A 21368-nucleotide genomic window follows, 5' to 3' on the forward strand; every position below is an offset into this window, starting at 1 on the left:
CCGCCTCGGCGCCCAGGCCCGACCGGATCTCCGCCGCTGCCCGCACCGCCGGCGAGATGTGCGCCTCGGCGCTGTCGCTGGAGCAGCTGCGCGGCCTCACCGAGCTGCCGGAGCTGGAGGCGGCCTACGGGCGCCTGTGCCGCGAGGAGGTGGGTGGCGGGGAGGCCGGCGGGGGGGGGGGGGGCGGCGGCGGGAGGCGGCCTCGAATGCGCGTCTGCTTCGTTGCAGGGCGAGACGCGGGCAGAGCTGGAGCTGCTGCTGGAGCAGCGCGGCACCCTGGAGGGGAAAGTGGCGGCGCTGCACCGGATGGGGTGAGTGGCGGGGGTTGGCCGGGGCGGGCGGGGGTTGGCCGGGGCGGGGAGCCTCAGCCGCCGCTCTTTCTCCGCCTTCGCAGCCCCAACCTGCAGCTGATCGAGGGGGACGCGCAGCAGCTGGGGGGCACCATCGCCTTCACCTGCCGCCTGGCCGAGAACGTCAGCAGCAAGGTCCGCCAGCTGGACCTGGCCAAGGTGGGTGCCGCCGCCGAGGCGGAAGGGAGGCGCTGGGCCGGCCCGCCGTGCTCGCTTTATGCAGCACAATTCTACTGAACCTGGTGGAGGGCTCAGGAGAAATGAGAAGGGAAGTAAGGGGGTGGAATCTTTCCCCAGCGGTAGAGTGACCTTTAATAACGTTACCCCCTCCACTTTATTACAGAGATGCTACATAATAGCGATAAGTGCAAAGTATCGCACCTTAATAAGTCTTTTTAATGTCACTCCACACAGGGACAAAATTGTTTTGAAGTTTGGAGTTTGTATTTGTCAATAGAGTCCCAGCGTAGTTAACCTTTTTCTCCACCTTAAAACCTGATTTTCTTGTCAACGTTTCACTATCTTGAGAAGCCATATTCTTAACAAGCTTTTTTTGTTTTCTGTTTATAAGTCATTTAGCTTCATCAAGTGTTCTATAGCAGTTTTTGAGTCTCCCAGAAATATAATTAAGTCAATAGTGAAAGCTCTCAATTTATAAATTTTTCTTTATTCCCTTATCTTCTCATCCTCTGATACTTCTATTCACAACTTCCAGCATTGATATAAAAAACAGGGCAGATAGAGGACATCCTTGTCTTGTACACTTTTAAAATGGTTTACATAAATCTTCATTGATGATGTTTGCTCTGATGAGTATATGCCTTCCAAAACTTTAAATTTAAAATACCAATTTAAGTTACCAAAAGCTTTCTTTGCATCCAAAAATATTAGAGCTGCTTGTTTCTGGTTGTTAAATTGTCAGTATTCAGTAAGATTCAAAACAGTTCTCATATTGTCTCTCAGTTGTCTTTTTGGCAAAAAGCCAGATTGGTCCTGGTGAATGTAAGATTGTAGACAGTATTGCAGTAAAAAATGTATAGTCGTTGTTTACTAATGAAATAGGTCTGTAAACCTGCTCACTTTGCTTTGGCAGAACCGCCTCTACCAGGCCATCCAGAGATCAGATGATATTTTGGACCTGAAGTTCTGCACCGATGGTGTCCAGGCGGCCCTGAGAAGTGAAGACTATGAGCAAGCGGCAGCTCATGTCCACCGCTACCTCTCTTTGGACAAGTCGGTCATTGAGCTGAGCAGGCAGGGCCAGGAGGGTAAGAAGGCCATTTGATATCTGGCTCTTCCTGAGTGGGCTCCCCCGCCCCATAGCGTTAGCCCTTCAGAGGGCCTTCCTGCTCTCAGTCCTTCTGCACCCAGACCTTCTCCAGTGTCACCTGTTTGTAACATTATGTGAGGTTCACTGAAAAAGATAGGATATCAAATGGTATAAATTGGCATTGTGGCATGTATATCATCACTGTTATATGCATGTGATACTGTACTATAACAGACAATGCCAAATACTATAAAATACTAAATCACGCTATATCAGCATAGTGACCATTGTGATTTTTCTTGACCGTTAAACTGACTGTAAGAAGTCAGTAAACTTGTATCAAAAACACATCCTCAAAATTTACTTTGAAGCTGCCTCATATTAAGTTGCCTCTGGCCAGCAGCAAACCATGAATGTGGCTGTTGTTACTGGTTTTAAAGGCTTCTAGCCCTTCCCTGCCAGGAAAACCAGATGTTTTTTACTTTATTCAGCATTGGAATTAGAGTTTATCCTCTAGTTAGGACTGAAATAGAGTTTACTCCCAAGTTTTTCTTCTGTCTCCAATTCAGGCTTCTCTTAAGAACCTGGATTATTTAGTTAAATTAATCTCGGCACCTATAAAACAAAATAATATTGCAGCTCATTCTCTTCCCTGGCAGGCACCATAACTGATGCCAACTTGAAGCTCCTGCAAGAAGCAGAACAGCAGCTCAAGACAATTGTTACTGAAAAATTTGATGTTGCCATGAAGCAGGAAGACATGCTTCAAGTGGAACGCTTCTTCAAGATCTTTCCCCTGCTGGGCCTGCATGATGAGGGGCTGAGTAACTTCTCCAGATACCTTTGCAAGCAGGTGAGCACCTTGCAGGTCTGGGGATGAACAGCAACACTTGTGCTGCTGAGAGGATTTCTCACTTCTCTGCACTCTGTCAGTCTGGTGGATGGAAGAGATCTGGTGACCCGGCTTCTTCTGATCCACGCTCAATTGGCTAAAGACAAACAGAATCCAGGGGTCCTTTGAGGAACCAAGCGAAACTCCGTTATTCACTGATTTCATTTGGCTTCAATGTTTACTCCAGGGGCTTTTCCAGTTTCCTAGATAGCTTCAGTTTCTTTCATTGAGCTGCAATCAGTTTTTCTTCTAATGTTTGAGGTGTGTTTGTTATCATAGGAAAGTGTAAGCTGTCAAGCTTCATACTGCCAAGTTGTGTTCATCTTGTATCAGCAGTACTGCAGAGATCAGTTAATAAGCCGCAATACCTGGGGGTACACCCCTAAGCTGGTGGTGTTAGCAATCTTTTCCAGTCTTAGCCATCTATAAATTTCTCCCCATTCCTTCTATAATTTTGAATTTCCCTGAAGCTTGCATATTTTTTTTGCGTGTGATAAAAGTTAGAAATAAATTCATAAATCTTGCTTCAAGAATACCTCTTTTTTAATTTATTAAATTCCCATTTCCTAGAATCCAATATTAATTATCCTTTTCCCCTTGGTTTTCTGTAAGTTTGAGAATTCCAGTACAGAGCAATCTCTTCACTGGATTTTCACCATTAGCACTTCATTGGCCAGCTGTTCCCTACCACTTTGATGAGTGAATTTCCTTTTCAATCATCTATCTTCTTAATGAGGAATCTTGTCAAGAATTTATAGAAGATGCACTTAGTATGTTTTGTCTGTCCCGGCTGATAATTGAACTCTTTCATAACTGCCTATTATTGTCCTTTGGAGTATCTGCAGTTTGTTTCAGGAAGACCTTGGAGAATTGGTGTGCGTTAAAAAGTAGGAGATAGCAGTGGTGAGCCATCTTGCACCAATGGGTGCTGTGAGACAACAGAGCAGGCTAAGGGAGCCTCTTCTTTCCAGGTTGCTAACAAAGCAGAGGAGAATTTACAGTTAGCGTTACAGACTGACCCAACAGACCGGCGATATGCAGTCCTGTTTGCAGACACGCTGACGCTCCTTTTTGAAGGTAAAGTTCTGCTCTGCTTTCATCCTGAAAACTCAGAAATGAATAAGGCGTTACTGCTTGGGTGAACCCCAGAGGAACCTCCACAGCCATGTTGAGCCTTCCACCTGCACGGGCCTGGGGCCCCTGAGCTCCTTTGGGCTGCTTCTCTATGGAATATCATTGAGAAGGACAAAGGAAGCAGTAAACTAGATTGAGGCCTCCAGGAAGTCTTTGAGTTGTAACAACATACAACAAAGCCTTGATAGGCTCAAGAGGGAGAGAGGGAGGGAGGAGGCAGTGGAATTGGCAGGAGCCTTTTGCTGTGGTTCTGGCTGATTTCTGTATCCTAGGCAGGGTTGGATGTGAGTGGCTCTTCCCCACATTTAAGAGTGAACAGGCAAGATCAAAACCTACTTTTTAATTCATTGATTCCTAGTATGTTCCTCTTTGTGTTAAAAACTAGCAATTTGGCAGCAAATTTTCTGCTCCCTGAGATTTTGTGGGTCTGGAGTTTCTTTGTAGGGATTGCACGTATTGTGGAGACCCACCAGCCCATTGTGGAGACGTACTATGGACCTGGCAGGCTTTATGCTTTGATCAAGCATCTGCAGGCGGAATGTGACCAGCAGGTGGAGAAGGTGGTGGAGAAGTTCATCCAGCAGAGAGACTATCGTAGGCAGGTGAGAGAGGGAGGAGGGAAGGGAGGGAGGGAGGGAGAAAGGCTGGGTCTTCCAGGTGGATCTCCTGTGACTGGCTGGCTCTTGCTCTCAGGAGTGTGCGTGAAATGGAAAATAAATCTTGCTTTTTGTTAAGAACAAAGCCCCCTGCCTGGAATGTCCTTCAGAATGTTCCAGTTGAGCTGCGCTGGGGCCGGACAAGCTAAAATCACCCTATGTGTTCCAGCAATGGGCAGCAGAGGGAATTGGGCCTGAGCCTTTGCTCCCTTGTTCTCCCACCCAGCATTACAGGAGCTATTCTGACTGTAACCCATAAAGAACTTCTACAGAATGAAGAGGAGCCACTTTTATTTTTATTTATTTATTTTATTATTCATATTTCTATGCCGCCCACTCTCCGAGGACTCTGGGCGGCTTACACCTAAGACAGTATACTAAATAGCATATTGCCCCCAACAATCTGGGTCCTCATTTTACTCACTTGGAAGGATGGAAGGCTGAGTCAATCTTGAGCCGGTGAGATTTGATCCGCTGATCTGCTGAACTAGCAGTCAGCTGAAGTAGCTGCAGTACTGCACTCTAACCACTGCGCCACCTCGGCTCTTATGTTGATGTTGGCCTTGGGCCCAATTGGGATCCTTGGTCCTGGGAAGCGGAGGGGCTTGTCCAGGCAGGGCGGGACTCTCAGCTGCCAAGGCCCAGCTTCTCAGGGTCCTCTGGGGTCTGAATCAGGCTCAATGCAGTGGCTCCTGCACTTAAGAGATTGGTCCCGAGAGTGTTTCAAGTGTGGAAACTGCCCCATGTCTCAAGCCATCCTTTTAGCAGGGAGACTGGGGCAGTGTGGCTTCCCACAGGCAGCCTTTTGCAAAGCCCTTCGGCTTCCTAGCAGCTCCTGCAGCAAGAATCACACCTGGGCTAAGCAGGGAAAGGAAGCGGCTGTCAAGGGCGAGAGCCTGGGCTCAGATTTTCCGGGTTTGCCTCATCTTTGGAAGCTGCATGCCGGGCTGTGTCGAGACAAGAAAGGTGGCCGAGGGTTCTTGCTTCCAAGGCATTTGACAGCCTGCAGAGCTCTGCCTTTCCCAGAGCTGGACCTGCCACTTCCAGCCCTGTCAGCGAGTGCTCAGAGGGTCCTGGAAATGGGTCGGGCAGCAGCCAGGCCTGCTGTAGCTGGGATGTATCCCCTGCAGCCACTGCCTGCTTGGGCTTGCCCAGTAAAGAGAGGGGGGCCTGACAGCTCTTGTCTTCCAATGCTTGCAGTTCCAGCATGTTCAGAGCAGCGCGATGAGGAGTGTGGCAGGAGAAAAGATCGAACCAAGGTGGGGCACGTCACTTTTTCTTTCAAGACAGGCTTTTTACTGGGGGAGGTTGGGATTTGCTGGGCAACAAAGTCTGCGTTGGGGTTTCTGACAACTTTATCGGACTGGCTGGCTGCTGATAGCCTCCCAGAGGGCTATCAGCCCTTCCACGCAGGTGCTTGTCCTCCCTGGGAAAGTGAACCGAAAATGGTTGATGCAGCTTCCTCTGGGGTCTTTGGATGTCACCCCCGAGGAGTGTGACTTCCCTGGAAGCTTTGAGCTTCCCTGCTCGCTCTCTGAGCTGCACAAGAGAGGTGAGTGACAGTTTTCCAGTCTGACTTGGGGATAAGTTAAAATTCCCCTTAGAGGATTTTGGTCCCAACATGGGCCAAAATCCATGGTGTTCTTTGATACTTCGTTTAACAATATAATTTTTATTACACAAATTTTAAGAAAATAAAAATAATATAGATTTTGAAAGAAAAAAGGAAAGAAAGTAAAGCATTAAAGTGGAAAGGGGTAAAATGAAAGAAACAGAAAGGGAAAAGAAAAGAGAGAAAGAGTTATAAAGAAGAGATTCCAGTTTTCTTAACAGCAATTACATTTATATTTTACGCTCTCTCTACAGTTACAGAATAGAATTAGAAATAGAATAGAATAGAATAGAATAGAATAGAATAGAATTCTTTATTGGCCAAGTGTGATTGGACACACAAGAAATTTGCATAGGCTCTCAGTGTACATAAAAGAAAAGATACATTCTTCAAGAATCATAAGATACAACACTTAATGATAGTCATAGGGAACAAATAAGCAATCAAATATTAGGAAACAGTCAATATAAATCGTAAGGATACCAGCAACAAGGTTACAGTCATACAGTCATAAGTGGAAGGAGATGGGTGATAGGAATGATGAGAAAATTAATAGTAATGCAGTAATGCAAAACTAGTTTGACAGTGTTGAGGGAATTATTTGTTTAAGCAGAGTGATGGCGTTTGGGGAAAAACTCTACTTGTGTCTAGTTGTTCTGGTGTGCAGTGCTCTATAGCGTCGTTTTGAGGGTAGGAGTTGAAACAGTTTATGTCCAGGATGTGAGGGGGTCTGTAAATATTTTCACAGCCCTCTTTTTGACTCGTGCAGTATACAGGTCCTAAAGGCAGGTAGGTAGTAATTGTTTTTTCTGCAGTTCTAATTATCCTCTGATGTCAGAACCAAACCAGACAATTATAGGGGTGCAGATGACAGACTCAATAATTCCTTTGTAGAACTATCAGCAGCTCTTTGGGCAGTTTGAGTTTTCTGAGTTGGCACAGAAAGAACATTCTTCTTTGTGCTTCTTTGATGACGTTTTTGAGGTTAGGTGTCCATTTTAGGTCTTGAGATATGGTAGAACCTAGAAATTTGAAGGTCTCTACTGTTGATACTGTGTTGTCTAGTATTGTGAGAGGAAGGGTGTTGCTAGTATTATGGAAGGGTTTCTCCTAAAGTCTACCACCATTTCTACGGTTTTGAGTGTGTTCGGTTCCAGATTGTTCTGGTTGCACAACGAGACTAGTTGTTCAACCTCCCGTCTGTATGCGGATTCATCATTGTCTCGAATGAGACCGATCACTGTTGTGTCATTTGCGAGCTTCAGTAGTTTAACAGATGGATCGTTGGAGATGCAGTCATTGGTATTGAGAGAGAAGTGGGGAGAGCACACAGCCTTGGGGGGGGCCCTGTGCTAATTGTACAGGTATCTGATGTGTTTCTGCTTAACTTCACCTGCTGCTTCCTGTTTGTTAGGAAGCTTATGATCCACTTACAAGTGTGTTCAGGTACCGCTAGCTGGTTTAGCTTAGTTAGAAGAGTGTCTGGAATGATGGTATTGAATGCTGAACTAAAGTCTGCAAAGAGGACTCTTGTGTAGGTCTTTGGAGATTCAAGATGTTGTAGGATGTAGTGCAGAGCCATATTACAGCATAAGTTCCTTCTTTCCATAGTCTTTCTAACCATCAAATCCCTACACATGTTCATCTTTTTCTTTTTTCAGCAAAAAGTCCATAAGGGTTTTCAGTCACTAATAAATGTAGTTATTGATCTTTCTCTTATCAAACATGTCAGTTTTACCATCTCTGCTAGTTCTATCATCTTCACCAGCCATTTCTCCATTGTGGGTATTTCAGAGCCTTCATTTCTCTAACCATGCAACAATTGTCTTATGTAAATGTTCTCCAACTCTTTTCTGATTTATTTATCCATTAGTCCCAGCAAGTGGAGTTCTGGTTTCTGTTCTTTGATACTCCTATTTATTTCTGTTGTGTTCAGTTGTTGGGAAAATCTGCACAGGAGTGTCTGGCTGTACGCAGAATCAGCTAGCCATTTCTTTGCCTCTGTGTCTCTTGTGAGAACTGAAAGAGCACTTTCAGCAGAGCTATGCAGAAGTGCCAGGAAGAAAACTGAAGGCAGCCAGACGTCCTGCCCAGATGACTCATTGTTGGAGATTCTGGTTTAGCAGACGTGGTTCAGTGTCCCTTTTCGCTAGCTGACCCTTGCTTTGCTTCTCACAGGGAGCTTGACCCTATTTTAACCGAAGTCACTTTGATGAATGCCCGCAGCGAACTCTACTTGAGATTCATCAGGAGGCGCATCACCTCTGACTTTGAGGTGGGAGATTCTGTGGCCTCTGAGGAGGTGAAGCAAGGTAAAACGCAGGTGTTTGCTGGAGAGCCAGGTGCAAAGGGGTCAGTTGGCTTCCTTCCTACAGCTCAGAATCTGTGATCATCTGCTCTTTAGCAGTGAAAGTGGAAACACTCCCCTCCCCCCCAGGCATGACGTGAGAAAACCTATAAGGAAATAAACCCTGCCACCCTGGCACAGAGGTTGCTTCTTTGTGTCTGAGAGAAAGCAGGCATCCAGGTAGGCCTTGACTAACACCCAAATGGAGCCCAGAATTTTGGTCACAAGCTACTGCAGTTGTAAGTCGCACTGCATGACCGGATTCGCTTTTGCGACCATTTTTATGATAAGCAAACCATGTGGTGGTTAAGCAAATCCAGCACATTCAGTGGGTGTTTTGTACCATTTTCTGCCAGAAAATGGCAAAACTGTTGTAAAATGTCATGTGGCTGGGACAATGTCATGTGACTTGCAACGGATCGTAAATGCAAGCCATTTGTTAAGCACCCAAAATTCAATTGTGTGCGGCAGTTTGTAGCTTTGAGGGCAGGTTTGTAGTTAACTTTCTTGTAGTACAAACATTTGAGTGGCTTGTTAATTAGTCAAGGACTGTATATAATGGATGACCTTGGAGAAAGGAGCTGCTGCTGCCTAGGAAGCCATTGGAGAAGAGGGGCAGGAAGAGCAATCCTGGAACAGTCAAGAAAGACCCAGCCTCATGGGTCTTGCAACTCTTCAGCCATCCCAAGTAAACCAGAAAGGAAACATAACCAGACGAGGGAGATGTGTGATTCCTAAATATGACAAAATAATAAAATAATAAATCTCCTTTATTGTAAGGCTACATTGACAGAATCTTGCAAATCTGAAAGGACAAACTTCCCGCCCCCTCTTTTCATTGCCAGCTCCATCAGGGCAGATCCATTCTTTGTTTCTTTCTTTGAACCTGGGCAGCGTCTCTCCCCCCTTTCCTCAAGGTCAGCCATGCTTCCATTACATCATCTCTACTCCCCAGCTATTACAAAAACAGCTGTCCATAAAATTTAATTTTTATGAAAGTTGGGTTTTCACATGTTATATCATAATGTGGATTGTATGTATGGTGTGAATTCAAATATTGAGGGTCATAAGCCATGGTTTAGTTTAGTGCAACACAGGGTTGCCTACAGTCTAGAAAGCAGGTATGTCTTCTCTCTCTCTCAAGAAACCTTCATATCTGTCTTTTTATACTTAGTTTTACTGTACAAGTAGTCCTTGATTTACAACTGATTGCTTAACAATGGTTTAATTTAACAATAGCCTATGAGGGTGTCAGTTATGAACTAAATTTAACTTTATGATCATCACCCGGCCCCTTTATGATCATGTAGTTGCAATTCAGGTGCTCAGCAACTGACTTGCATTTATAACCGGTTACCGAATCCTGTGGTCATGTGATCAAGAATTGCAACATTTTTTGCCGGTCTCCATAAAAAAGTGCCACTGGTTAAACTGGAATCACATTTACACCCCTGTGACTCAACTTATTCTTGTCCCATTTGTGGTCATAAATTGAGGACTGCCCCCCCCATAGGTCTGAATGTCTTGTAAGCTGTTATTGTATCAGACATTGCGTAAAAATGTATTCATTATCGATATTAGCCACAGTTCCACCCAATCTGTAAGTAGACTCCCATTATTTTAGCCATCAGGAGTGCCAGAAACTGTCCCAACTTGGTCAGTTAGGAAAGAAAGACCCCTGGCCCATGATTAGCCAAAAGTATACTTTACTAAAGACAAGGTGGTTACAGAAGAAGCAAAGCTGGATCTGAGGTTTTAATGCTCAAAAGATAGTTAACATTCCCTTGCTCCTGGCCAGCCCCCCCGGTTATCAGTCAATGTCCAATCAGATGTTAACAATTTGTTTGGGGAACTGAGCCAGTACTGTATTCTTTTGGTGTACCTCTGAGTCCCCTCCCTGCCTCTCTATCCCCCACTGCTCCTTCCCCCCATTACTGATGTCAGGCTGTTAGCTTATGGTGTGTAGTTTAGCAGAATGGCAGCCACGACGGCCTCCTTTGCATGAGAATGGGCCGGCTGGGAAGTGGCAGCCCTTGCAATAGCTCTTTCATCACCACCACCACAGCCCCCATTCAGATGTGGGAATTGCAGTGGGGCTGGCCGCAGTTGCCCTTGCATGCCGGGACTCCTCCTGTCCTTTCCACATGTCTGGCCTTTCCTGCCTTTGGTGCCGCAACCCTCATTCCTCAGTGGCAAGATTGGCCACAGATGCCTTTTAATATAGGGAGGTGGGTGGGGAGGTACCATAGTTTTCGGACTATAAGACACACCTAGCTTTTGGGGAGGAAAACAAGAAAAAAAATCTGCCTCTGCCTCCCAGCAATTTGCCTACTTGCAGCAAACAGCTTGGTTAGCTTCAGCACAGCCTGATTTAGCACAAATAGCTGATTGACGGTTGGATCAGCCTCTCTATCAGCTGTTCCAGACTGAGGGGATCGCCACCACCCATTGCCACTGTCGCTGCCCATCGCCGCTGCCACCTCTGCGTGCCCCATTTTTGGCCTCTACATGCCCAGTTTTTGGCCTGTTCCAGGTGGCTGCAATTGCGGGCCAAAAATGGGGTGCATGGAGGCCAAAAATGGGGCGCACGGGGGCCAAAAATGGGGCACACAGAGGTGGAGATGGGCGGTGGCGATCGCCGCAGTCTAGAACAGCTGATAGGCGGTATTCCAGGAGGCCGATCCAACCACCAATCAGCTGCTCTTGCTAAATCAGGCTGTGCTGAAGATGACCCTGCTGTTTGCTGCAAGGAGGCAAATTGCTGGAAGGCAGAGGCCAAAGGGTGGGGGCCAAAGGATGGGCGGGGCTTTGGCAACATTCACTCTATAAGACGCACAGACATTTCCACCTACTTTTGGGGGGGGGGGGCGGAGTGTGTCTTATACACTGAAAAAGGTGCCTCACCAGCAGCTGAAAAATGGTATTAAGTGCATCACCAGAGATTTTCTATCTGGAGCCTTTGCAGCTGTATCTCTTCGGTATCTATTGACCTCTCTGATAGTAGTTGCAAAGAATTTAAGCCTCCTTAATTCAGGATTTTGATTACATCTTTTTCACCTTTGTGCAAGTCCCGCTTCTATCATTTTCAAACCATTCTGCTGTTTCTTAATCGTTGTGGTTCTGCTCCACAGAGCACCAGAAGTGCCTGGACAAACTGCTTCACAATTGCTTTCTGAGCTGTGCCATGCAAGAGTTGATTGGCTACTATATCACCATGGAAGAATACTTTATGAGAGAGACTGTGAATAAGGTAGGTGTCACATTCCGGTGTCCTGCGTAAGAAAAGCCAGCAACACAAGTTGATGTTAGACCCAGCACAAAGTGACCATCCAAAAGGAATCAAAGTTTATACTACCATAGTTAGCTCACCCGCCCCTTAAATTGTGCCCCACCTCCCCTGTGTGCGCCTCTCCCACCGACCACTTAGATGGCCTTCACAGTCCGGCCATGCCCCTATCCGCCCATCCTGGCTCATCCTGCCTGGCTTCCTGCTGCTGCCCATGCTCCGACAATCAGCTGTTTTCCTGATCCAACGAACAAGTGTTTTTCATTGAGCCGGGTACAGCCAGTGTTCCGCTAGCCAGGCAGCAGCTCCGTGGATGCAGGAGTGGTCAGCCAGTCAAAGTCTGGGGGCCCCTAGCCAAGCAGTAGCTCATGGATGACGGAGCCAAGTGATGCGGGCTCCATGGCGGCCTGGCTGTTGCTGTTCATGCACGTGCATCACTCCTCCACCTGAATGGCAGCCTCGGCCCATCTGGCAGTCCGGAGCTGACAGTAGGAAGAACTGCCTGGAAGTTCCCATCTGTTCTCCTTCCCTTCTTAGATGGAGCAGGCCATCTCAACAAACTCAGTTGCATGGCTGAGTCCCATGGAGGGTCCATTTCCTGCATGGAAAGCCCAGTGGGAAGGAAACAGCCTTCGGTTAGGCCAGTGTAGAGTAGCCTTATCAACCTTGACTGCGCCAACCATCCAAGCTTCAGCCGGAAGTTTTTCCAGCTTGTTTTTCCAGGTGAAAGCCAGATTCTCTCGGCTGCAATAACTAGACTCTCTACTTAGGAGTTTCTCAGTTTCCCATAGTGGTGGTTTGGCTTACCAATGGTGGTTTAATCAGCAAAATTTAACAGAGTTTGAATCAAGCCATAGCTGAGCGGAGTAAACGGTGATGATAATAAGACCAGTTTGACATTTTCTGCTGAGGAGAGAGATCTTTCACTGTCTTGTCTTCAGAAACAGCAAAGTTTGGAAGCCAAGTGCTAGGTCTCCCTGAGTGCTTGAGTAGAGCCAGTGTTTGATGGGTTGACAAGCCCAGAGTAAATTATGAATGCCTGTTGGCTTTTCTGCTAGGCTGTGGCCATGGACACCTGTGAGAAGGGTCAGCTAACCTCAAGCATGGTGGATGATGTTTTCTACATTGTGAAGAAATGCATCGGGAGGGCTCTTTCCAGCTCCAGCATCGACTGTCTCTGTGCCATGATCAACCATTCCATCACTGAGCTTGAGTCAGAGTTCAGGTAGGTGGTGGGGAAGGACAACTTGTGGAGCTCTTGTGGGAACCTGAGGAGGTTCTGCTAAATCTCGTCTAGGCCTCTGTAAAAAAGACATAAGCTGCTCTTTGGACTGCGTGGACTTCATAACTGTTGCACATAATCAGAACAGATTTGCAAATTTGGAGGCTGAACTAGGACCTCCAAAAGGTTGGAGGAGATGATCTCCAAAAAACCTATGATCCCATGACTTTGAATCATGAAATTAAGGATTGGAGGGAAGTCTGACAAGTGAACTGTGCACACTGTTTCAGATTAAATTTACTTATTGGAATGTTCTGAGTTTGAAATAAACTATAGATGCATGGATTCCACTATTTCCTGCTCCTGATGGCTTGGGATGGACTCTTCCTGCATCCAAGGGCAGAATTTATGTCACACAAGGGTGGGCGGCAAGGAGCTTGCTTTGCTCTGCAAATCCTGCACAGCACTCTTAGCAGTGAAGCCAGTGTTGCTTTCTTAGTCAAAGTCGGGGGGTGGGGGTTGCAACTTGAAGCCCTTGGTCCTGCCTCCTTCCTGCAAAAGAAGTTGGCTCCCTGAATCTCCAGCATTCTTTCTTGAGGTTGTCTTCTTTCTACAGGGAGATCCTGGGCCACAAGCTGCGGATGGGCTTCCCGGCCACCCCTTTCCAGGATTTCCAGAGGGGAGTGACCAGTGCCGTGAGCCTCATGCAGAGCAGCCTGCAGCAGGGGAAGTTCGACCCTAAAGGCATTGAGAGCACTGATGAGGCTAAGCAATCCTTCCTGGTGCGTTGTCTGGTTGGGGAACTGGAGGGGGCAGTGCCTGGATTGGAGAGAAAGGCAGAGGGTCTCCTAGAGAGCTAGTATGGCTGGGTTGAGGGCCAAGCAAAGTGGGCTGTTGGAAGCACCAACATAGCGTCATTCGTTGGAGAAGAGAGGTCGAAATGCTTGTCTTATTCAAGTACCTGGCATACAATTAATTTCTTTTGAGGAGGAAAGGAGGTTGAAATGTTGTTTCACAATGAAGAGCCCACTGGTTAGGTCTTATATTGAGAGGCAGCAAAGGAGCAGGTGGATAGGGGGTAGCAGGTCTTTGCGTCAAGAGGCAGCCCCACATGCCAAGACCTGGGCCGGATGATCAAATGCATGGAATTCTCTTTGCAGTAGTTTCCCCCAAGGAACTGGGCCTGGCCTGCAGGGCTGGTGGAAATGGAAACGCCTCCCTGCCTTTCTCCATCTGTTGGGCCAGTCTCTTTCCTTTCCTGGATGGGGAACAGCCCGATGCCGGGTTTTAAGAGTCAGCTGGGTCTGAGAGGAAAAAGGAAACCTTCCTTCGTGTTCTCCTGGCTCCCTCCTCCTCTGTGCCAAGTTCCTTCCTCAGAGGAGCAAAGACTGAAATGCTGAGCTTGGCGACAAAGGCCCTTTTGGCATGGCTGCTCTTAAAGGTTAGAAAAGATGCTGACCATTCTGCTTACTCTGTTTCAGGTGACTTTAAACAACGTGGAGGCCTGCAGCGAGAACATAATGACACTGAAGAAGACGCTGGAGGTACTTGTGGGCTCTCAGCTCTCGGCTGGAAGCAGCAGGTCTTGATGTCGCTGTGTGTTTGTGTGATTCAAATCCATCTTGGGGCTAAGTTAATACACTAATTCATAGAATCACTTCATCTCAACTAGAAGTCCGGCTTTATTTTGGGAGGTCCTGCCTGGCTTATTCCAAAGATGGGTACCCAAAGAAACCAGGATATAAACCATCTGCTGAGTTTGGAGCAAGGAGTTGTGATGCCTAGCCGGGAGGCCATGTCCAGAGACTTAGACTGTATGGGAAATGGGAGGAAGAATTGAGCAGCGAGAGAGCCTCCCTGCGGCTGGGCTGCTGCCTGGGCTGATGTGCTTCATTTCCACCAGACTTGAGGTCTTCCTTCTGCAGAGCAATTCTTGTTTGCAGCTGGATTTCTGCTTCCCTACAGAGTGACTGTTCGGAGCTCCTCAGCCAGGGCTTTGGAGGAGAGCAGGCTCGGCTCAAGCTGGAGAGCTGCCTTTCGGACATGGACACCGTCTCCAGCAAATTTCGTGACCTGCTGCAGGTGAGCTTTGGACCTTTGGAGCATTGCCTGTCCCAAGGCCTCCAAGGAGGAAGTGAAGGAGGGCAGCATCCTTACCTGGCAGGAGGTGAGCTGCTTGGGGCTGCAAGGGGAGCTTCTCTTCCACTCCCCCACATTTTGCTGAGCGCTTCTCCGCTTCAGCTTAGAGAGATGATACCATTATTGAAACATGAGCAGCTTCTCTTCGCCCAAAGGCTGGGACCCCCTGGGGTCTGCACCTTTGCCAGGATCAGCTCCCAGGTGGCTGCCGTGTATAGGGGAGGGAGGAGACCTAATGAGGGGCTGCTAACTGACCCTTGTTCTCTCTCAGGAAGGCCTGAATGAACTCACCAGCTCAGCAGTCAAACCGCATGTGAAGCCCTGCATTAACCTCTTCCTGTCTGTATCCCACAACATCGAGGAGGTGAGTGCACAGCCCTTGTTTGCTTGCTTGCCTGAATGCAGGAGGCTGGAGAAAGGGGGCGGGGGGGTTGTTTTCTTTTGAAGACTCAACTGGGGCTATATAGGGGAGAAGATGTGGAATCGGAATGCTGGTGGGGGAGAGATAGCTTGAATAAGACATATAGTTGTCATTAAGTAAAATATGAACAGCCCAGAAAGGCTGAGGAAGAATCTCAAGATTCTCCTCCTTGACTCTCTTTGGTGTAAGAGGGAGGGAAGGGGGCATGTCGAAAGGCTTCTGAGGTCTCGGTGCAGCAGAGTTCCAATATTGCTTGTGGTGTCTGTTCCCTTACCTGGCCTAACTGAAGAGCTGATGAAGAAGCCAGAGGAGGAGAACAGAAGCGGCCTGGAGGCTCACTTTTCCTTGGGGTGTGGGACTTGCCAGTCAAGTGCCATCCTTGCAGTGGACTCCCTTTCTGCATGCAGAGTTTCTTCCTTCAGCATCTCCCCAGGGAATAGCCCTGCTGCCTCCCAGGCCCCCACCCTTTGTTTCTTCTCTAAGCGGGCACAGAAGCAGCAGGAGGCAGGCCTGGGGCTGGCAAGCCTTTGCCAGGCCGTCCGACTCTTCGGAAAGCCTCTGGAGGAGTAGCAGTGGCTGGGCATGCCTTGAGCAAGCCAGGCCTCTTTTATGCGGCTGAGCCCATCAGTCCCATCCTTTTGCTGTACCTGGCTTCAGTGAAAGTAGAATTGTTGTAGTGCCTCTGAGAAAGACGTGGCACGCCAGCTGGAGCCACCACCAGCACCCCGGTACTCAAGGGAGGCAGAGGAAGGGAACATTTTGTAGAGAGACCAGCTCTGTTCTCTGCTGCTCTTTCAGGAAGAGTTTAACGACTATGAAGCCAACGACCCCTGGGTGCAGCAGTTCATTCTTAACCTGGAGCAGCAGATGGTGGAGTTCAAGGTAGGTTCGAGGCACGAGTTGGCAGGGAATTCCTCAAAGGGGAATTGGCCCCTTTGGCATATAGGCATTGGTCAGTTCAAGGAGAAGGCAGCTGTCCCACTGCCAATGAAAGGGCCAGGGCACCTATTCCCTTGGCAGCTTTTTCCCTGGACACAGGGAACAGAGGCATGCCTGACACCAGCCTTCTCTCTGGACAGGGGCTGGGTGGAAGCATTGTCCCCCTGGCCTGCCTTGGTCTGCTTCTGGCAATAGTGCCATCCTGAACCAAGTCCTTCTCCCCTCTCTGCAGGCAGGACTGTCCCCTGTGATCTACGATAGCCTCACCAGCCTGATGACCAGTCTAGTCGCTCTGGAGCTGGAGAAGGTTGTTCTCAAGTCCACCTTCAGTCGGGTAAGATGGGGTAGAGTGTGGCAGTAAAGCCAACCTGCAGATCGATTGCAAGACATGTCAGCATTAAAATCTGAGTCTAATTATTTATATGTAGAATAACTTCAAGTAACTTCAAACAAAGTGCCCCATCTTCTACATGGCAGTTTTCCTTTTCTCCACTTCCCAGTCCTTTGGAGTGTTCATTTCAGTGCTGGGATAATTAGCAAAAGGAAATTATTGTTTGTATTTACATTCACTCAAAGTTTTACAAGAGAGTAAACAGGCACAGAATGAGGAATACACTAGATTGTTTGCATAGCATGGTAACAGCTGCCAGCACAAGCACATTGCTTTCTATGTATATTCTCCATTGTGTGCCTGCTTACTCTTTTGTCATCCCTTCCTCTCCAGTCTCTCCATTCTGGAAAGGAGGAAGAAAGAAAAAAAAATCAGGTCAGGTGTAGGATAAAACATATTGACTGTAATGGCAGTCATGAGACTGAGGGATACTGCAGAGCTCATAAATGGAGGCATAAGTTGTAAAATTATCTTTTTAGCACTGTCATATCTTCAGTCACTGAACAAAGCAGTTGGTAACTGAAGTCTAGCTGTACTTCAGGAACAAACTGTTTGGTCAGTGTTCAACCTGTGATCCACTGAGACAATCGGGTCTTTTTCACATCTGCTGCTCATTGTGTTCCTTCCACCAGTCCTGTTTCATGCTTTTGATTTTGTTCTGCAGAAATGTAGGACTTTGTATTGTCCTCATTCAAGTCCTTTAGAATCTTGATACCGGCTACTAAGGTGTTTGCTGTCCCCACAATTTTTGGGGTAGGTTGTTCCTCTGTCCTCCATATCACAGTAGTATAATTTAGCCAGTTTGCCATCTTCTCTACTAAAACCACAAGATACCCTACAACTCACATTCCCATGGTCTGCTAAACTGGTTATAATGGATTCTTGATAAACAAACTCCTGCTGGTTTCTGACAAGTAATACATACTTCTCTGTTTAGCAACTTTTTATTACTTGCTCAAGAGTTTTGAGTAAGAATATCATGCTGACAATCCATAGTTGCTTGGGTTTGTTTTTTCCTCAACACTTTCCTTCTCCAATAGCATTTAGACTTATCTACCACTTCAGAGTGCTTTACAGCCCTCTACAGAGTCAGCCTCTTGCCCCCAACAATCTGGGTCCTCCTTTTACCGACCTGGGAAGGATAGAAGGCTGAGTCAACCTATGGCCCCTCAGGATTGTACTCCTGGCAGTGGGAATGCAGAGTTAGCTGCAATGCTGCATTCTAACCCTGTGTCACCACGGCTCCTCAATGCTCTGACCATCTGCTTGTCCTCCATGAGAGCACAGAGGGGGTCAGCGAGATGACACCCTGGTCTGGCCTTAAAGAGTCCAAACAGATTCCTGGTCATTGTGTGTGTGTGGTTTTTGTTGTTGTTGTTGTTGCCACTCCTTTCTTCGCTCAGTTGCTCTTTCTGGTCCATTGCCACATTGGCTCTTCTGAGGGGAGGATTAAAGCAAAACAGGAACTGAAGGGCTCTGCTGCAACTGCGAGAATCCTCCCATCTTCTCCATGCCATCTTGTCTAGGACTTTCCTAACTTTCTTGAAAGGGATCCCTTGAGATCTCGTGTCTTCCAATTCCAGTATGCTCCCTACCTCCTCTGATCCCCAATGCCTTTCCCTTTTCTACCAGCTCTTGCTTATCAGTTAGGATCCAATCTAAAAAAAGGTGATCCCCTTGTCTCTGTTTCTCCTCTTGGAAGATCCTGCAGTCTAGTCCAGGATCTGCCTGGCTTAAATGCCTCCCCAGATCCCCACCACATTCTTTATCATTTCTCCTTCCTCAACTGGGCCCAGGAATACCTGGATTCCAATCCAAGGGCACCTCTTCTTCAGATCTGCTGCTGCTGCTCTTCCCCTTTCATCTCTTGCTTTGGGATGAGCTGCTCCTTCAGTCTTTACATCCCACTCCTGAGTTTCACTCCGCCATTTATTCAGTAAGGTACTACATCACTTGCTTCCCACATGATGACTTGGGTTCTGCCTGTTTGTGCTCCTTATTCTGCTTGTTGGCATCTTTGGATTGTGTAACTTGGCCCGTTCTTTTCTGTATGCTGTGAGCCAGGTGTAGTGCAGCTGTGCGAGGGGAATACCTGCTGGGCAAGAGTGGAGGAGGTGCTGTCCAGATGACGATGCCTACAGCAGAGACCCCTCCTTTGGCAACCTGGAGCCTCTGCCTCTTATCGAATAGTCACAGTGCACCACCGGCAAGCCTTGGCCCTCTGAGGGCTTCTTCCCTGCTCTTAGTCCTAAGAGAGGAATGGGGAGGAAGAGGTCCAGCTTGCCTGCCTGCTTGGGAAAAGAGGCTGGGTTAGGGCTGGGAATCGATCTGGCTTTGGAGAGCCCCTTGTTTGAGTGCTTGTGGAATGTGTTTACTGACTCCTTCTGCCACAAAGGGCCAACACAAGAATGCTGTTGAGATGGATGGACGGGCAGCTCAGGGTGGGTGAAGCCAATGGGCGACAGAGAGTAAGGGGCTCTCTGGAAGTGGGCCTTTCCCCGAACTTCCCTGCTAGGTGGAATTCAGAGGTGAATCCATTCCAGGAGGTTCTGCTGGGGCTGGGATGGGCGTCTCATGGCCAGATGCTGGTTAAGCCATGCTTTGCCACTTTCTGTTTCCTCAGCTTGGCGGGCTGCAGTTTGACAAAGAACTGAGGTCCCTGATAGCCTACCTGACTACAGTCACCACCTGGACCATTCGTGACAAGTTTGCCCGGCTCTCCCAGATGGCGACCATTCTCAATCTGGAAAGGGTGGGCCCTCCAGATTTTACTCCCGAGGCAGGGCAACCGGGGGGGGGGGGCGGAGGCGGAGCATAGCCCCATCCCAGACGGGCCAAAGACAAAAGCAGGCAGGGCAGCGGCTCTGCTGCCTTCCAGATGCCAGGCCGGTGCTGTCCGGTCCTCTGCCAGATGGGCAGACAGTATTTTCCTCTCTTTTCAGGTAACGGAGATCCTGGATTACTGGGGACCCAATTCGGGCCCTCTGACGTGGTGCCTGACGCCAGCAGAGGTCCGCCAAGTGCTGGCCCTCCGGATGGATTTTCGCAATGAAGACATCAAACGGCTGCGCCTGTAGCCATCGGAGAGGAGCTTCCTTTTTTAAAAATGTGTTGCCTCTTCCTGCCAGGACTGGCTACTAAAGCAGATAGAAGCTCAGCCGCTCACCTTTTTACTAGGAAAAATGGGACGCTGTTTTGTTGAAAAGTGGAAGTAGGAACATTTTCCTCTCCAGCAACCTCAACTAAGTTTAGGCCTCTTACTTAGCTGCGTTTGTACAAGATGGTTGCCCAGCATCCCGGGCTTGGGACGGGCTGTCAATTCATGGCAGCCTCCTAGAAAAAAGGTTCCCTGGACCACGATTAAAGGGCCCCGTCCTCTTGGGGTTTGGCCCAGGGCTTGGCTCTCGGCTGTGGTTGGTGAGTTTGGCCTGAGCTTTGGCCAGAGCCACCTCCTGGAACCTTTCATGGGTGCCGGGACTCAAGAGGCCAACACGGAGATGGCCAAATCAGCTGACAGACCCAAAGGAATTTAAAATAAACATGCTAATACCATAATGCTGTTTTAACAAGTTGACAGTTTTCAGGTGTGGAAACAACGCTTGAATAGCTGAAATGGGCAACTTACAGAGTTGGTTTCTCGGTTTGGGCTTTCTGTTGAGGAGAAAAGAGGGAAGACAGGATATTGTCTTCCAATATTTGAGGGGCTTCCCATAAGGAAGAGGGGGTCAACCAAAACACCTGAAGGCAGGACAAGAAGCAACAGATGGAAACTAATCAAGGAGAGAAGCAACCTAGAACAATGGAACGACTTGCCTCCTGGAGTTGCGGATGCTCCATCATTGGAGGCTTTTAAGAAGAGACTGGACAGCCCCTTATCTGGAGTGGCCGTGCTTATGTCCCTTGCAACTCTGTTATTCTGTTAATAACTCTAATTGGGTGTGGGCAGGCAAGATGAAGACCATAAGCTTAGGTGACTGAAACAAGATTGGGCCAGTTCACAGAGGAGGAACCAGTTGCCAGCAGCCGTTTCCCTCCAGGAAGGAAAAGGGGGCGCCTTTAATGCCAAGATAACCACCCCCGCTGCCCTTGGCTATCCTGCCTCGGGCTTGTGGTTCCAGCTTGCAGAAGCAAAATGCCATGTTAGGCAAGTCTCCAGTCTGATCTAACTGGCTTCTGGCTGACTCTGGCTTAGCTATTGCAGCTGGAACATCGTGAGGAGATACTATAGATAGGTAAACATATTACTGAGACATCAGGACAGGAAACCATGGCTTTAAACAGGAAGCAGATTTTGGTGGAAGAATTTCCTGCGGACTGGAGCCGTTTGCTAGTGAGGATATGGTGAATTGCTCTCTTCAAGCAGAGGCTGGATGGCCATTGGTCAGGGATGTTGAAATGGGAAATTCCTACGCTGGGCAGGGGTTCGGCTAGATGATCTCCAAAATCCCTCTGATTCCATGAACAGAACTCTGTGGAATTGTGATTCTGTGGTTACTGTTAACAGTAGAATCAAGGTTTGAAAGGGCCTCGAGGGTTGTCGGAACCGGTCCCTCTGCTCAGTGCAGGCCTCGGTTTTGAGACCTCCAGTCAAGAGAGCATCAACCACCTTGGTGGCTGATGGCTCTGGTGATTTCTCCTGACCCCCACAGCAGTTCAAAACTGGGAACAGGAAACAGATTTTCTTACTCTGTTGGTTCCCATCCTGCCCT

At 48.0% G+C, this 21368-nt stretch overlaps 1 protein-coding gene across 2 annotated transcripts; it reads left to right on the top strand.

Moving 5' to 3' along the window:
* Positions 1-5: 5 nt before the first annotated feature.
* Positions 6-20214, top strand: COG4 (component of oligomeric golgi complex 4). 2 transcript variants are annotated; one of them, XM_070952936.1, is made up of 19 exons: positions 6-149; positions 229-311; positions 395-509; positions 1444-1618; positions 2280-2473; positions 3484-3589; positions 4091-4248; positions 5503-5561; positions 8093-8226; positions 11393-11511; positions 12606-12772; positions 13386-13551; positions 14251-14313; positions 14735-14851; positions 15180-15272; positions 16128-16211; positions 16501-16602; positions 19283-19411; positions 19602-20214. In XM_070952936.1, exons 1-19 carry the CDS (start codon positions 57-59, stop codon positions 19734-19736), a joined length of 2292 nt encoding a protein of 763 aa, XP_070809037.1. In that variant the 5' UTR covers positions 6-56; the 3' UTR covers positions 19737-20214. The 2 variants fall into 2 exon arrangements, with proteins under 2 accessions (XP_070809037.1, XP_070809038.1); XM_070952937.1 differs by lacking the exons at positions 229-311; positions 395-509.
* Positions 20215-21368: the final 1154 nt, after the last annotated feature.

The sequence above is a fragment of the Pituophis catenifer genome, unplaced genomic scaffold (genome assembly GCF_029215685.1).
Source record: "Pituophis catenifer annectens isolate HBS135680 unplaced genomic scaffold, rPitCat1.0.hap2 SCAF_13, whole genome shotgun sequence".
NCBI lineage: Eukaryota > Metazoa > Chordata > Lepidosauria > Squamata > Colubridae > Pituophis > Pituophis catenifer.